At 36.9% G+C, this 17,262-nt stretch overlaps 1 protein-coding gene across 3 annotated transcripts in view; it reads left to right on the top strand.

The window, feature by feature from the left end:
* Positions 1-16,870, top strand: part of Tcea1 (transcription elongation factor A1) — a 38,151-nt gene extending 21,281 nt beyond the window's left edge. The window contains exons 4-11 of one of the 3 annotated variants that reach the window (XM_052176002.1): positions 182-269; positions 4,240-4,385; positions 5,495-5,551; positions 6,486-6,640; positions 7,801-7,947; positions 14,615-14,686; positions 15,493-15,522; positions 16,134-16,870. In XM_052176002.1, coding sequence (XP_052031962.1) covers positions 182-269; positions 4,240-4,385; positions 5,495-5,551; positions 6,486-6,640; positions 7,801-7,947; positions 14,615-14,686; positions 15,493-15,501 — 674 coding nt within the window. In that variant the 3' untranslated portion in view covers positions 15,502-15,522; positions 16,134-16,870. Of the gene's footprint in view, positions 1-181; positions 270-4,239; positions 4,386-5,494; positions 5,552-6,485; positions 6,641-7,800; positions 7,948-14,614; positions 14,687-15,492 lie in introns of all 3 variants that reach the window. The other 2 variants (XM_052176003.1, XM_052176001.1) reach the window with 2 other exon arrangements.
* The last annotated feature ends 392 nt before the right edge of the window (positions 16,871-17,262 follow it).

The raw sequence follows: 17,262 nt of genomic DNA, 5'->3' as shown, positions 1-17,262 counted from the left end.
CCTAGTACATATGCTAATATAATACTTTGCTTATATTTATATAATTATGAGAAATTGCACATTTTAATAATCTTCTTTGGGACTTGATTATTTAGTGTGTATTGTCTATTAATGTATGGTACTTTGATTGTTTTCAGTTTTAACAAAAGTAGACTGTTTAGAAATTTGATAAATTTTTCAGATGGACCATCAACTGATAAAGACCCTGAAGAAAAGAAAAAAGAACCTGCAATTTCATCACAGAATAGCCCTGAAGCAAGAGAAGAAAGGTAGTTCACTTTGTGTAAATTAATTTCTGCTGAGGTTTCTGTCTTAGGATTTCTATTGCTATGATAAAGACCATGATCAGGCTTGGCAGTAGTGGGTAATGCATACTTTAATCTCAGTACTTAGGAGGCAGAGTCAAGTGGGTCTTTAAGTTTGAGGCCAGGGCAACAGAGAAACCCTGTCTCAAAAAAAAAAAAAAAACAAGGAACAAATGATCAAAAAGGTATATATCCCAGGACAAGTTGGTTGGGGAAGCACAACAGGAAGCCATGGAGGAATATTGCCTTACTGGCCTAGTACTTAAAGCTTGCTGATATTTCATACAACCCAGGACCACTTGCCCAATAGTAACACCATCCACAGTGAACAGGACTCTCCTACATCAATCACTAATAAAAAAGTGCCCCATAGCCAGGGAGTGGTGACGCACACCTGTAATCCCAGCACTCTGGGAGACAGAGGCAGGTGGATTTCTGAGTTTGAGGCCAGCCAGGGCTATACAGAGAAACCCTGTCTCGGAAAAAAAAACCAAATCCAAAAAACTTAAAAAACAAAACAACAAAAAGTGCCCCATAGCCTGATCTATGGGCAATCTAGTAGAGACCATTTCTCAGCTGAGGTTCTTCTTACCTAGTTTGTGCCTTGTTAACAACAAACAGCCAGGCTAACTAGGGAGTTGCCCTGCTCCATCTCTTTGGTCTTCTGATCATGCCTGCACTCCTCTTTCTACTATCTAGGCAAATGGGACTAGTGCACATGTTAAGCTAACTTAAAAATTTTAGCAAGATTTCTTAGAATTTTAGAAGGAAAATAGAAGTCTATATAAATAAAGTAAAATTATTTGTATTATACTTTTAATAAGTTTGAAGAAGATTGCTAGAGCTAGCAATAATAAATCCAATATGAAGGTACTGATTAGGGATTGACCCTGGAACTCATTTGCCTTTTCAGCACTTTTCCTCCCAGATTTGGGCATTTAGAAGAAAACGAATTTTTAATGTATTTTTATTAGTAATTGAAGTTTAGGTAGAGTATTTATCTGCTAAAGCCTCACATCTGTCCAGTACAGAACACAGAAAGAAACAATAGAGGGTTGTCCAGACAAGTCTGGGGTATAATATAAAGAAAGGTCAGAGGAGCTCAATGATTTCAAGTTGAGCAAGGTTTTATATTTTGGTGCAAGAATGTGAAAAACAGTTGAGTTAAATGGGTCAAACCTAGACATCACATTTTAAGAGGTACACTTGGTAATAGTGAAGTTAGTATTCATTAGTCCACACAGGCAATTTGCAGTGCTTTGGCTAAATCTGGCCATAGGCAAAGAAATGAAAGCTTTTAAAGTATTTAAGAAGTTCTTTGTTCATTTGTTTAACATTGTTTGGGGGCTGGAGTTGTAGTTCAATTTGGTGTAGTGCTTGCTGAGTATATGCAAAGCCCTGTATTCAATTCTCAGAACCCCATAAAATAGGGCATGGTGACACACATTTGTAATCCTGAGTCAGAAGGATGAGAAATTTAAGGTCATTCTTGGTTTATGTGCAGAGTTCAGGGCCAGCCTCGGCTACAGGACACCCTATCTCAAAAATAAACAATCCTTTTTTTTATTTACTACTTACAGATACCATGCTATACCTTGAAAATAGACACAGGAGTAAATCCTAGCTCTTGCTTTTAGAAAACAGTCTTGCAGGGGAGTGTGTATGAGAAGCTATGTGCAAATCTCTGCATAAACAGTATTTTCTAAGTAAAGTAGTTCATGAAAGATGGTCTCTGAGGAAATTGACTAAAGTTAGATGACTGTCTTGTCCATAGTGGCCAGTCCTGGTGTTTAACAGTTCAAACTCAGAGGTCTTCCTGCCTTTGCCTCTTGAGTGCTCTGATTAAAGAGAGCACCACCACAGGCCTTGTCTTGGAGAGAAGGGGAGGAGTTGCATTCTTAATAGCAAACACGGCAAGTAGTTCTTTTTTTTTTTTTTTTTTTTTTAATATTTTTACTTTCTATATTCTTTGTTTACATTCCAAATGATTTCCCCTTTCCCAGATCCCCCCTCCCCATATGTCCCATAAACCACCTTCTCTCCATCCATTCTCCAATCACCTCCCTCCTTTTTCTCTGTCCTTATATTCCCCTCCAATGCTAGATCAATCCTTTCCAGGATCAGAACCCTCTCCATACTTCTTCATGGGAGTCATTTGTTATGCGACTTGTGCCTTGGGTATTCAGAGCTTCTGGGCTAATTAATATCCACTTATCAGAGATTGCATTCCATGTGTATTCTTTTGTGATTGGGTTACCTCACTTAGGATGATATTTTCCAGATCAAACCATTTGCCTAAAAATTTTGTGAATTCATTGTTTCTAATTGCTGAGTAGTATTCCATTGTGTAAATACACCACATTTTCTGTATCCATTCCTCCTTTGAGGGACATCTGGGTTCTTTCCAGCTTCGGGCTATTATAAATAAGGCTGCTATGAACATAATGGAGCATGTGTCTTTATTGAATGCTGGGGAATCCTTTGGGTATATGCCCAGGAAAGGTATAGCAGGGTCCTCCGGAAGTGTCATGTCCAGTTTTCTGAGGAACCGCCAGACTGATTTCTAAAGTGGTTGTACCATCTTACAGCCCCACCAGCAGTGGAGGAGTGTTCCTCTTTCTCCACATCCTCGCCAACACCTGCTGTCTCCTGAGTTTTTGACCTTAGCCATTCAGCAAGTAGTTCTATAGTGGACAAGAGGGCACATACAGATTAATTAGTCTTTGAAAAAGATTTGTAATAGATTCTATTAATATGACAAAACTTAATTGAAACTAGACAGAAAGATTTTGAAAATAACTTTTTTTGGTGAATGTCCAGCAGAAGTTAATCAGATGCAATTGAAATTTTGGAGTTGATTAGAAAATTATTAGACTATTCAGATGACACTATTATTTCTAGGAAGAAATCTTTTTACAATTTTGAAACTTAATTTATTAAACCTGCTCTTGTCTGAAAGAGTTTCATTAGAGCCTTATTGTCTGACTACAACAGAGGTTTTTAAGTAATATTTTCTTTCTGTGTTGCCTGCAAGTTGCCTCTAGTCCTATCCCCTCATCCCTTCTCTTAAGCCATATTCCCTGCTTTTTATGCACTATGCTGAGCTATAATATAGGCTTTTTTTTTCCTCTTAGAAATAGTGTAGGGTAGGCCTGTAGTGTTGCTGACTTTAAGCAGTCAAGAGGCTGGTCTACTTAAGAGACCCCAAGTATTTCTTTTTAGAGAAGCGATGATAATGCTGTTAGGAAGGGCTTCCTGATTGTATATATAGCTGTCATAGACCACCCCAGCCAGGTATGGGGGTCCCTGGTTTCTCAGGCCAGGTGGGTAAAGATTCCATGGTAACAAACAAACACAGGCAGTTTGAATCTGAGTGTATTTTGCAGCTCTCACAAGGGTTTTTATACATAGAGAAACAAGTACTACACCACTGAAAAGCTTTGTTCAGTGAAGCAGTGTAACAGAAAGGACATTGCAGTAATCATTTGGCACAGCAAACTACAAAATCGTTCAAGTATTACAACTTCAAAAAGATATATTTAATGAAGCAGCGAAGTAGAACGGATATTATTATGATCATTTGATACATCAGAATACAAAAATCACCTCAGACTAGTGGCAAATTTCCAAAAATAAACTAATAAATTTTTATGATCAGTTACTATTTAACTTCTAGTTCCTGTTTTTCTATAACTCTTCAAAGCATAAATTTAAACTATTTTGAATTATTTTCTATTTAAGGCTATCTGGTATATTCTTTTGGTATAAGGCTTTTCTATTTGGTATATTCTTAAACAATATACCAAAACCTACTTTTGATGAAACGCATGCAGCCATATAAAATATTATTGTTGGTAAAGTTTATATTTATCAATACTACCTTATAGATGATTTATAAAGTAAAAGCTTCTACATTATCTCTTGTGTATTTTAGTAGTTCCAGCAGCAATGTAAGCAGCAGAAAGGAAGAGACAAATGCTCGAGATACTTATGTTTCGTCTTTTCCTCGGGCACCAAGCACTTCTGATTCTGTGCGGTTAAAGTGTAGGGAGATGCTTGCTGCAGCTCTCCGGACAGGAGGTAAGTTGAGTGTTTGTTTGCTCTTTAGCCTTCTGCACCCCTATGCCATCTCTGCCTTTGTGTTAGTATTTTATAGCACCCACTGCTTAGCTTAGGAGTTTGTGGTTAGGAGCAGTTATTAGAAGGCAGAAGAAAGAGGAACACAGGACACTGGGACCTCCAACAAGCAGAGCCTTCTAGGGAGTTGATACCTTTTCTGATTCATAATAATTTAAGCTTTTCCCACATAAATCTTTAATCTGCAAATTCATTACCCTGACCTTAGGTTGAGAGGTAATAATAACACTGAATTATCAAATGTTATATAACAGACAGTATTTAAGTTTTATATTAATAATTTATGTTTATACTTCATAGTTAGAAAAACAGTATGTATTCATAGTTTATACTTACATAGAAAGTACTGCAAAGGACTGATCCTTAGACTTAACATGTAAATTTTAGACTTTAAGGATTCATATGCAGTGTGAATATGAATAACGCAATGTGGTATCTCTAAAATATGTCAAATGTGTGTGTATTAGTTAAGAAAGTAAACTTGATTGGCAGGATATTTGATATTTTATGTAAACTCTTTTCAGTTATCCTGAACTATGCATAGCTAGGGTGACCAATTTTGTTCCTTTTTTGGCTCTTTGTATTTTAATTTCCTTACTGTCTTTGTGTATTTTCCCCCTTTTTCTTTCTAGCAGTTCTGTTTATTCTTTCTGCCCTGTTAAGTATTTGTAGAACTCTTCTGAGTATGTCTATGTATGTGATTGGCAGATGAAATGAGGAGTTTCGCTGTGCAGGAGCCTGAGTCACAGGAGACAGGACAGTTCTTCCTAGTATCTGTTCTTTCTCTTCTCTCTGTTGAAACACCCAGCATTTATGGTCTTGTGAAATGAGGGATTGCCTGGTACGGTGAGTTGTTGTTTCCTCAGGAAAAGGAGTCATCATTGCAGGAGTGCTGTGACAGAGATCTTAGACAAACGCCAGAAGGAAGGAGTAGTGAGCATCAGAGACCAGATCTGACTTAGATTCTTTACAGAGGCAAATGAAGTTGAAAGAAGAAATAGAAATGGTTTGCTTACACTTTACAATAATGAGGTTTTCATTCTTATTCCTAGATGATTATGTTGCTATTGGAGCTGATGAAGAAGAACTGGGATCTCAGATTGAGGAAGATATCCTTTGTGTACACATCTATAGCTGTGTTTAGTAATCTGTGAGGTTTTCTTGTCCCTTTTCTTCTGCTATGTAAGTCAGAGATTTATCCTATATTTTCTTAGGAAGGAGAAGGTTATGTTTATTTATTTCACTTGTCTCTTGTCATTCAAATCTTAACAGCCTATGTTTGGTAGTTTTGTCTTTCTGTCTTTGCAAATTGGGAATGTAGCATTTGAATTTAAGTTGTGTAAACTGGCAGGAAAAATAGAAAGTTTGCTCAGTGGATGGCCTCAGCAGAGTACTCAAAATCTTCTGTTCTTTTTGGCAGAGCATGTGTTTATGCCTGGTGGCATAGAAAACACTCTGTGAGAGGATTTACATGTGGAGTACCTAGGTGACAGTAGAAAATGGGACTGTCCTTTTTGAGGAAGTGGTCTTTGTAAAAAGTGAGCTCCTCCAGGCTTTATTTTGAACTGGCCTTCTGTGGAGAAGGGCCTGCTGTCATAATTTTGTTACTGAGCTGGTAAATGAGATGAGCCTCCAGTACTGCCGCCTATGGTCTCTTCTCAGAAGACCTCCAAGGGAGCTGTGGTCATGCTCACAGAGATTTGAGGTTCATAGTGGGATTCAGACTTGGGCAAGGTAGAAGCTTGAGTAATTGTAATTTCTCAAATGCTTGCTAACTTGGATTGTGGCAGGTACTCTTTAAAATCATGTTGATGCATGCTTCTAACATTAGAAAGAGAAAAAGTATTACTTAGTCACAGTTGTAAAGAGTAACACTATGACCAGTAACAGACGAAGGGCTCTGAAAGAAATGTTGTCTTACCATTTATCTAAAGTGGAAACCATTTTTGCAATCTGCTTAAAAATTTGAGAATTATGAATTTGGTAGAACAAAGAAAGTTCTTATCTATATAACATATTATTTTTTCCTTAATGGCCAAGTACCTATATATCAAGAAATAAGGAATACAGACATGAAATACAAAAACAGAGTACGGAGTAGGATATCAAATCTTAAAGATGCAAAGAATCCAAATTTAAGGAAAAATGTGCTGTGTGGGAATATTCCTCCTGACCTATTTGCTAGAATGACAGCAGAGGTGAGCAAGTCTGTATATAAGTGCTATATAAATATCTCATGTGCTGTGTATTTCATGTGCTGCAGAAACAACTGATATATTTATATATTAGGAACACTCAAGATTATTTGCTTCATTGATATTGTTGGTTTATTCCTTTTGTCTTGATCTGTCCAGATGTTCTTTGTGTGGTACATTAAATCATCTAGATCCATTTATCACGTGAATTTATATGAATTGTGAATCTTTTAGTTATGAACAGACTTTGTATCCTCTAGCCATTTACCATGCTTAAAAACTATAAACTTAGTCATCTGCTTATTTCCTAAATATATGTAGAGAACTATGGGGTAGATTCATAGTCTGCCACTTATAGACATTAGCCATAGTGTATCTACAATTTTGATTTTATTAACCATCCAACGGAGTAATATTAACTTTTCAAATAGCTAGTAAAGTTTGCTGTTTTATGAAATTTTGTTTTAAAATCTTATTAAAATATCTAAAACTTCTGCAAAGCAGAACACAATGTAATCAGATTCTATATATTCACCACCTGGGTTCTAACTACTTTTTGAGAATTTGTCTTCCTTTTTTAAGCATACTTTTTTTTTCATTCCTTTCTCTTGAATTTATGTCAAGCATAATTTTTTTGTATGTACATGCCCTCTACTAAGTACTGTCAGGGACTTGGAGCCTTATCGACCTCCTGGGCATTTTTCCTTATAGTAATTATTTCAGTGACTGAAGAATCTCTCTAACTATGGACCACCAGACTCTCCTTGATGCTACTTTTTCTGACACGGAAAGGAACCCTGGCATATTCTGTGTAGCCTCAAAACAAATCCAAATCTTCCTCCAAAGGTCCCTGGCTTCTTTGAGGATGGCATGGGTAGTGATAGTATTTAGACCACTTTGTGGATACTAGAGTTGCTGATTGCTACAGGTTTGCATTGTTAGTTTAGAATATGTGGATCTAATTTTTACATAAATATTTACAAGTCTTTAAAGAGATTTTGAAAGGAAGCAAATTATTTTAAGTCTTCTGAGGGATAATAACATTTTATAAGCTGATTTTACTTTTTATTGTTGATTATTGTTAAGCTTTGTGAATATGAAAACATTCAGGATATAGAATAGCTATAGAAAATATCTAACTGATACTGCCATTTCTGTCATAGGAAATGGCTAGTGATGAGCTCAAAGAGATGAGGAAAAACCTGACCAAAGAAGCCATCAGGGAGCATCAGATGGCCAAGACTGGTGGGACCCAGACTGACTTGTTCACTTGTGGCAAATGTAAAAAGAAGAACTGCACTTACACACAGGTTTGTGACTGAATGTGATCTCATGTTCACATTAAGAATGTTTCACTCCTGATTCAGAGTAAAGATAATTACAGAATCTGTTATTCTTCTGACCTTTTAGTGAAAAACGTGCTTTCTCAGTAGATTCCAACTAATTGAAGTTAACACATTTATGTGGTCATAAAAACATTTACTATAAAAATTGTAGTGGTTATATAAAATAAAAGGTTATAATGACCAGGTGGTTTTCAACAGCTCATAAGCAGTTACTGGTTACTGTGTTAGAGTAAGCAGAACCATATAGTTTAAGGGAAGTTCTTCACTCTCTTCACACAGCCTGTTAGTACTTTAGATTTAACTGCCTTACAGAGAGATGTTCAGAGAGAACAGAAAGTTGTGTACTACAGGGGCCTAGGTACTCTTTCCATTGTGTACAGAATAAGAGAGGATTTTTTTTTTAAGTGAGAGGTACGGGTGTGTGTGTATGTTTACATATGTGGAGACCAGAGTGGCATTTGAGTCTCTCCTTCCACCATGGATTTGGGGCTTGAACTCAAATTGTTAGGGTTGATGGCAAGCACATTTGACAGCGCCCGTGCTGTACTATGTGCCATGTACCAAGTATCGTGCATAGGCCTGGGGGATTAACAGAAAACACAGACACGGATCATTCTGTAAGGTTAATGCCAAAGCTTTACAGAGAGACCAGCAATATCTATACTAGAGGCCAGGAAAAGGAACAGGAAAAAACAATTATAACCATAGGTCAGGCACCTGGAAAGTCCCTACCACACCGGGCTGGAAGGCAGGAATCAAGCTAATCCAAGGGATGTTTTGCTCTCAAGAAACCTGTGCAAATAGCTCAGCTGGGAGTGTTGAGCTAAGCTCACCGGTTCCCAACAGTTCCCCCTTTATTTTTTAAAAAGGAATAGCGTCTGTCTTAGGTTACCTTCTGTCCAACTTCCATTACCTGTCTCTGGGAATCTCTGCCAGTCCCAGAGCCCCTGTCTTGGGTGTGGACTAGAAAGGAGTTGCCCGTCATAGACTAACTATTCTCCATACAGGTTGAGCCAAATTTGAGCAGATGTATTATCCTGTACCAAAGACATAAGCACTTGTTCAGTTACTGCTCTGGACTGGTTGTTGTTTGCACATACAGTTTAGCAGGAACAATCCCAATGCGGCAGCTCCACAAGCCAAAACTCCCAGTGCCATAGACCCAGACATTTTTAATTAGGGGTGGCGATAATGCCAAAGTCTCTCTGATGTTAATACAAGGTGACAAGGAATCTCCCTTCATTATTTAGAGGCATAGGCACAATTCCAGGAATTTTTCAACCACAGCAGCCTCTTCATACTCTCAGTAGTTTGTCAATACATACAATCTGCTAGAACAGTTCAATTTCTTGTCTTCTTCCTGTTCATTAGAGACTTTTCAAACTACAGAAAAGAATGGGACTAAAACACATGATTTAGTATTCAAGGAAACATGGCAAAGTGCAAGACAGGAGTCAAGAAATGAAGTTCTATCTAGCATAAACTATTCTCTAATAAAAGATGTAAGATAATATTACTCTGTTCTACTTCTAATTTAGCTGCAGCTTTCTCTGTAGTCTTATTAGAGTGCACAACTGGCCACACAATACTACTTATCCCCACTGGCATCAGGACTGGTGGATTTTCCACAAAGCTCCAATGAGTTTCTATCTGTACCAGTTTTCATAATGACAGGATGCACACAGCGCTCAGGAACACAGATAGGACTTTCTGCATCTTTAGGAAAAATAAAAACAGAACTTCTCGTCCTGACCAACACTGGATCAGGACCTCTCCAAACTTTGAAGATAAAACTTCACATTTTACTAAACCCTCTGACTTCTTTGCACCTTTCCAGTGTCTGTCTATAGCAGAAAGATTATCTTTATCTAGTAATAAAAAATTTAGAGTATAAAGAATAAAGGACAATCTAGCATGCGGATAGGTAAACTCCCCCTTTGTTTTTTCAAGATAATTTTTTACAGTGAGATTAGCTCTCTCCACTATAGCTTGCCCTTGCAGATTATATGGAATCCCTGTTTTATGAATAATATGAAAGTCTGCACAAAATTTTTCAAAGGATCTGCTGGTGTATGCTGGACCATCATTTTTAACTGATTTGGAACTCCCATGCAAGCAAAAGCTTGTAAACAATGATTTTTTACATCTTTTACCTTTTCACCACTATGTGCAGATGCAAAAATCATACCAGATAAGGTATCTATAGATACATGAACAAATTTTAGTTTCCCAGAAGATGGGACATGGGTCACATCCATTTGCCAAATATCCTTTGCTTTAAGACCTGGGGATTCACTCCCAAATTGGGGGAATCAAATGAATTGAGCACACTGAGGGCATTGACTAACAATGTGCACTGCTTGTTCTCTAGTAACATCACAGTGAAACTTCAAAGAATTTGATTCTGCTAATTGTGCAGAACAATTAGGAATTTTTATAACTTTTACTTCATTTCCGAAAATAACAGCAGCTCTCCCATTGGATAATCCATCAGTGAAAACCAGTTGAGCACAATCCAAAGGGTAAGACAAAACCATCTTTGGAAAGACTACTGGATGAGTTTTTTAAAAAAATCAACACAACTTATTATCTGGATAATGATTATCAAAATAACAATTGGTAACACATCTAATTAAGGCCTAATCAGCAAAACCTTGGGATAAAATTTGTAGTTGTTCCTTATTATAGGGTGTAATCATAACATCAGGTTCCTTGCCAAGCGTCTGCAAGCTTGTTTTATATGCCTTAAACAGTAAGAATACCATTGCCTGTGGATAAGACAATATAATTTTGGAAGGTGAAGCTTGCAAATGTACCTATAACATGGGTCCTTCCTGCCAAAAAACACCTGTGGGAGAATGTTTAGAGGCAAAACCAAAAACAATAATTGTGTGTGTGTGTGTGTGTTTTGTTTTGTTTTTTAGAATAATCTATATAATTTAGATGAGCTTCCTCAAGGGGTCTTTGTACTAATTCTAAGCATTCCCTAGCTTCCTTTGTTAATTTCCCAGGAGAGTAGGTTAAAGCATTCCCCTTTAGTATATCAAAAAGGGGCTTTAACTGTCCTGTACTAAGCCTCAATGATGACCGTAACCAATTTATATCTCCTAACAATTTCTGGAAATCATTCAATGTTTTTAAACTATCCATTCTAATTTTCAATTTTTGTGGACGAATTCCTTTTTGTAAGAGTTCATGGCCTAAAAATTGATATGGATATTCCTTTTTGAACCTTTTCAGGTACAATAATCAATCCAGCTTGCCTTAAATCATATTGAAGATCAGCATAAGCTGCAAGAAGTACCTTCTCTTTAGCTGTCAAAAGAATATCATTCATGTAATACTTTTTCCTTAAGGGTTGTAGAGCTGTTGCCACATACACTTGACACATAGTGGAGCTATTAGCCATTCCTTGAGGCAACACTACCCAATGGTAACGATGTGCAGGCTCTCTAAAATTAATAGAGGGAATACTAAAAGCAAAACACTCATAATCTTTGGGATGCATGTATAAATCTATAGGAAATATAAAAGCATTCATGGAACCAAATTTTAACAACTTGTCTTTTGGATATCAATTGTCAATTTTGCCTAAAAGGCTTGCCATGTAATAGGCCAAGTATCAATACTCTGTCATGACCAATTTGATAGCTGATTGAAACAAGGAACAAATGTTTTACCAGGTTTTTAAGACATTCTTTTCAAAATACTTTCATGATTCTATCCAACAATACTTTATCAACACACCAACAGCTTTAGAGTAGGATGTTAAAACTTTATTTGAAAATGAAAAAGGGTGACTCTACATTAATGCTCTCTTTGCCAAGGAATGGCTGTGAACACAACATAAACAACTGAATACAGTAGCCTTTTCTACTCTCTGTAAAGTTATTTGTCTTTTGCCAGTTAATTTGCATGACACCTTGAGAACAAAGGTTTAAGTCTTCTGTGGTAAGCTTAGAGCAATTAACTTAGCCAATAAATGTTTTACAATTACAGGATGCAAAGCAAAAAACAACCTTCTGAATCCATAATGATTTTATATAGAGTAGGTAGGCCAGATTTTGATGTCTTCTTAAGTTCTTCATAGCCTTATTAACCTTTATAGATCTTAAGTTTGAACTGTATTTTGAATCACACCTGGATATATCTGTCAGTAATGCTGGTTTTGGCCTGAAACTTCCTAGGTGGGAATTGCAAGACAAAAGCAGTGCCTCACAAGCCTCCACTGTGGCAGCTCTGAGCTTTTCATTTACTCAAATGTAAACTATTTTCTAATCTGAGCCTATTGCCCATTGTGTGAGGGTCGAGTGACAAAAGGAACCTGAAATGTGAGGGTTCCCGGAAAAATTCTACTAGCTGTTTTTAGTAGTCATATCTACAAATTTTTGAATCAGTTTAAAAGTAGCCTATTTGATACCAAATAATTCTCACTGAGATCTCCTTTTCAATCTTGGGTGGTTAAATATTGCTTCTAACACTGTATACAACAAAGCTTGTGAGAAAGTGGCAACAGGCCTATACTGGCCACAGCTGGTTTTTAACTTTTATCATTCTTGAAATCAAAGTTTGTCTGCAAGTTCTTATGTTTGAATGCATGACAGTACAACTTATAATACCTCATTAAAAAGACATGGCTTTAAATCTTATCCCCTATAAGTCTAATTTCTAGGATAAGAATTACATAAAATATTATGCCAATCTTAGAGGCCTGTTTTTCCTGGGTTGGGTCATGCCATGTGTTGTTATTTAAGATAACTCCAATCCTGAGTTACCAGTTTTAAACTAACTTTTTGTTACCAATGTAATAATTTTTAATCATGCCCAATAACTTATAAGCCAATACTCTATAGTCAAGACATGCAAAACATACTTATACCTTTAAGACCAATCAGAAACAAAAATGAAGCAACTACACAAATCTTGGAACGATCCCATCAGGAGCTCCTCTCTTTCCTATGGACAAGAGTTTTGAAATCCATTTTCCTTCTCTCTTTCTCTTTCATGTTTCTAAAATCTGTCTTTTTTGTATGTTTTTTGTTTTTTGCTTTTTACTCATTTTATTCCCTATTCTCGCCTGATGCAGTTCTAGACTGCGGACAATTTCCCTAATAAAATTCGCCATCCCAATTTGCTGTCACACCCTAGCTGTTTTAACCTTAATTCCACTAATTGTAAGGTGGAACTTGTCCCCCTGGTGCAATCCTATACTTACTTTGCTTGATTCAGTTCCTACTTCGCTTTGTTTCTTGCAACATATATTCCAAAATACGTTCCTCTTCATTTCACCAGCCAGCTTTTCTTGGAATGATCCCGTCGGGAGCTCCTCTCTTTCCCAATCTCGGTGGAACCTCCATTTGACAGTGCCTGCACTGCCACGGTACCGAGCATCGGGCGTAGGCCTGGGGGATTAACAAAAAACACAGACACGGGTCATTCTGTAAGGTGAATGCCAAAGCTTTACAGAGAGACCAGCAATATCTATACTATAGGCCAGGAAAGGGAACAGGAAAAAACAATTATAACCATAGGTCAGGTACCTGGGAAGTCCCTACCACACCGGGCTGGAAGGCAGGAATCAAGCTAAGCCTAGGGATGTTTTGCTCTCAAACCTGTGCAAATAGCTCAGCTGGGGGTGTTGAGCTAAGCTCGCCATTCCCAACACACTTTTTACATATCAGTCTCAGAGGGCCAGAAGGACTTTTTTTTTTTTTAATCTAGAAGACCTTGTATACTATTTATAGTGTTTGTTTCCTCCTCCTCCTCTTTTTAGATTAATTTATTTTATGTTTCGTGTATTGTTTTGCCTGCATGTTATCATGTATTATACGCATCTTCATGCCCTCGGAAATCTGAAGAGGCTGTCAGGTCCTCTAGAATTGGATTTATGGATAGTTGTGAAGTACTAGGCCGGTGCTGGAAATAAGAACCTGGGTCCTCTGTAGGAATGGCAAATGCTCTTTTTTGGGGGGGAGGGGGGGTTGGGGGCAGTTTGGATTTGTTTTTTTCTAGACAGGGTTTCTCTGTGTAGCCCTAGCTGTCCTGGAACTCACTCTGTAGACCAGGCTGGCCTCGAACTCAGAAATCCGCCTGCCTCTGCCTCCCAGAGTGCTGGGATTACAGGTGTGTGCCACCACCGCCCGGCTTGGCAAATGCTCTTAACTGCTGAGGCATCTCTTCAGTTCTGATTAGAATATTCCTTTACTTTTTTGTTGCTGTTAGTTTGGTTGGTTTTTTTGAGACAGGATTTCTCTGTGTAACAGCCCTGACTTGTCCTGTAACTCTGTAGACCAGGCTGACTTAAAACTCTCAGAAATTCTACTGCCTCTGTCACCTGAGTGCTGGGATTAAAGTCCTGCACTAGCACAATTAATCTTGGCTTTTAGAGGATTTCTTCCCCCACTTACCTGGATAAATTACACACGAAAGACAAACAGAATAAGAAAAATGAAGTTTGAAAATATATGCTTTTTTGCCAATGGTGTATTCAAACTTGTATAAGCTCTTACACATATTAAGGTAATATCACTGGTGTTATTGTATATCTTTATGTAGAATGCTTTTGTATATGGGTTAGATTATTTTTAATGGCCATTTGGAAAGTAATGATTTTCATTTAATTTTACTGCAGGTGCAAACTCGTAGTGCTGATGAACCAATGACAACATTTGTTGTATGTAATGAATGTGGAAACAGATGGAAGGTATGGCACCCCCTGGCATGTATGTCATAACTTTGTAAGCTGACTAACATATAAATCTGTACCCTCCTGGGACCTGATCTTAGCAACACATATATTTTAACACCAGGAAGATAAATTATTCTCATACATTCCCATGTGTATATGTTTTGGTCTATGATATCAGTGTTTGTTTTAGGAATTATAGTGGGCTTAGTGTGGATTAGTAGCTTTTCAGTAAGCGTTTCTTTTGCTTTTGTATTTGTGAATTTGTCTCATACAAACAAGTTTATGTTTTTTAAAGAACATAATTTTAAGTGTTTCTCTATTCTGATGTTTATTGTGTGTGTTCTTTGCTGACCTCACACATGTATATGATGTACTCTAGTTATTCACCCTTAGCCTCTCATCTCTCCTACGCTCTGAGTCCCTTTCTCACTTTAATGCTGTTTTGTTTTGTTTTGTTTTGTTTGTGACCCTCTGAGTTTAACTAGGGCTGTCTGTGTGACTACAGGTTTTGAACTGTTCATGAGAGTTTCTGTTGCTTCTGCCCAAGAATTTACTAATAGTTAAGCAAGGAATAGGGTTCTGTGATTCCCTCCTAACTTCAGATTGACTGTTGATGACACTGTTGTTTTTTGTAAAGGCCAGTTGAAAACTAATTTTTGAGTGACTTTGTTATTTAAACTCCAGAAACAAAATATAAAATTAGGAGGATTGCACATCAATCCCAATGTTACTTTTTTTTAATTAAAATATATAATGTTAAGATATATATACCATTGCTTGTATTTTTAAATCTTACAAAAATATTTCTTTTTTCTTTGCAGTTCTGTTGAGTTTGAAAGAATTGGCACAAGGTATCTGGACCATTAAGAAAAACTAATTTTGTAATTAGCTTAAAAATTAAGCCAGGCAACTCATTTTCCCTGCAAGTGAAATTTGTGAACAGCATACATCTCATGGGTTGGTCTTTGTTGTTCACCTAACAGTCTTTCTTCAATGCCTCCTGTGGTCTCAGATCAGCTAAAAGACCATAAAATAATTATATAATGTATTGCTTTGTTCTTTTTTATAAGTTGATGTTGCATTTTATTAAATATTAACTTTTTATAGTCTAGAACACAAAAATTCTGTTGACCTGTTAATGAATAAAGAAATTGCTTTTCTCATTGGTATGTACCAAATATGTTGAAGAGAAAAGGCATAATATAAATTTTAGAGTTACCAAATATAGTATGTGTTCCAATAGTATGTGGCCAGCTTACCAAAGTTGTGCACATAATTTGAACTCTTAATTACTGTGCTCACAAAGCCTCAGATTCTTAGATCTCTTGCATCTGTGACTAACCACAGTAGTCATTTCTTGTATTTCTCATACATGTATATTACCATTTTTTAATAGATTTTACTTTGAAAACTGACTTGGTTGCTGTTGGTTTATTTTATTTGACTTTGTGCTATATTTTAGTTTTACAGAATTCTGTTATAATTTCCTAAGCTTTTCACAAAGCCCATCACAGGCATACTTCTGATGAATTTTCTCCCATTGAAAGATATTCTGTGAAGAAAATGTTCCTGGAGGCAGCCTGACTATACTTGCACTTGGAAACCTATTGACCAAGGATTAAGCCTGAGAATGATGTAAATCAATCATTAAGCTATGCTCTTTGCATATGGAGGTTGCAAAAAAAAAAAACCCTTTAGACCGAATCTTTTGTGCTGAATTTTTTCTTATATGATGATGTCAAGCCAGCTGAAATGTAGGCTGTAGCAGGTAGTTTTACAAAACATATTTCACAATTAAGTTTTACTTTTGTTTAAATGTGTCCCACTTGTTTTGCTAGTAATAAGCAGTGGTTTTCACATTGTCTTCTTGACACAGATGTTCTAATGCATATAGTAAAGGCCACTGCTATAAAGCTTACAACTTAAGTGCTTCTGCCTGTGTTCAGACGTCTGTGTAAAGACCACCGCACAAGCTTTGCACTCTCCTGTGCTCTGCTTTGCTGACCGTTTGACGTAACATAGAAAACACTTACTATGTCCGTGTTACAAGGATTGGTCCATGGGTAATTTCTTATCACTTTACAAATAAAGTACATTTTGAAAGAAATAGTATAAAAGTAATAAGGTTAAAATAGTCCCACTTTTAAGTGATCCATTTTAAAAATTTGTAAATCAATAAAGTTTTTGTTGTTAAACATACCTGGTTTTTGTCATTTATTTTGATGTTAAAACATTTCTGAAAGTGTAAGCCAGCCCCATTTAAATGGTTTCCTTATAAGAGATCCAATACCCTCCCCTGGCCTGAGTACACTGCACACACATGGTACATAATCATGTGTAAAACAGTCATACACATCATTTTAAAAGTTAGGCTATTTTTGAGGCTGGTTGTTGTTTTAGAACATGATAGGTCTGGGTAGAGTAGGCCCTTATCTACTCTGAGACCACATCGGCAAACGTCAGAACACCATGTTTTACACTGGGCTCCTCTGTCCTTGCCTTAGCTGCTGGGAATGTCCCCGTTAGCCATGCTACTCTTTTTGGCTGGACAATTGTGATGGTTTGAATGAGAATGGTCCCCGTGAGCTCGT

This window comes from Apodemus sylvaticus, chromosome 3, assembly GCF_947179515.1.
Source record: "Apodemus sylvaticus chromosome 3, mApoSyl1.1, whole genome shotgun sequence".
NCBI lineage: Eukaryota > Metazoa > Chordata > Mammalia > Rodentia > Muridae > Apodemus > Apodemus sylvaticus.
This window is presented reverse-complemented; position numbering and strand designations above follow the sequence as displayed.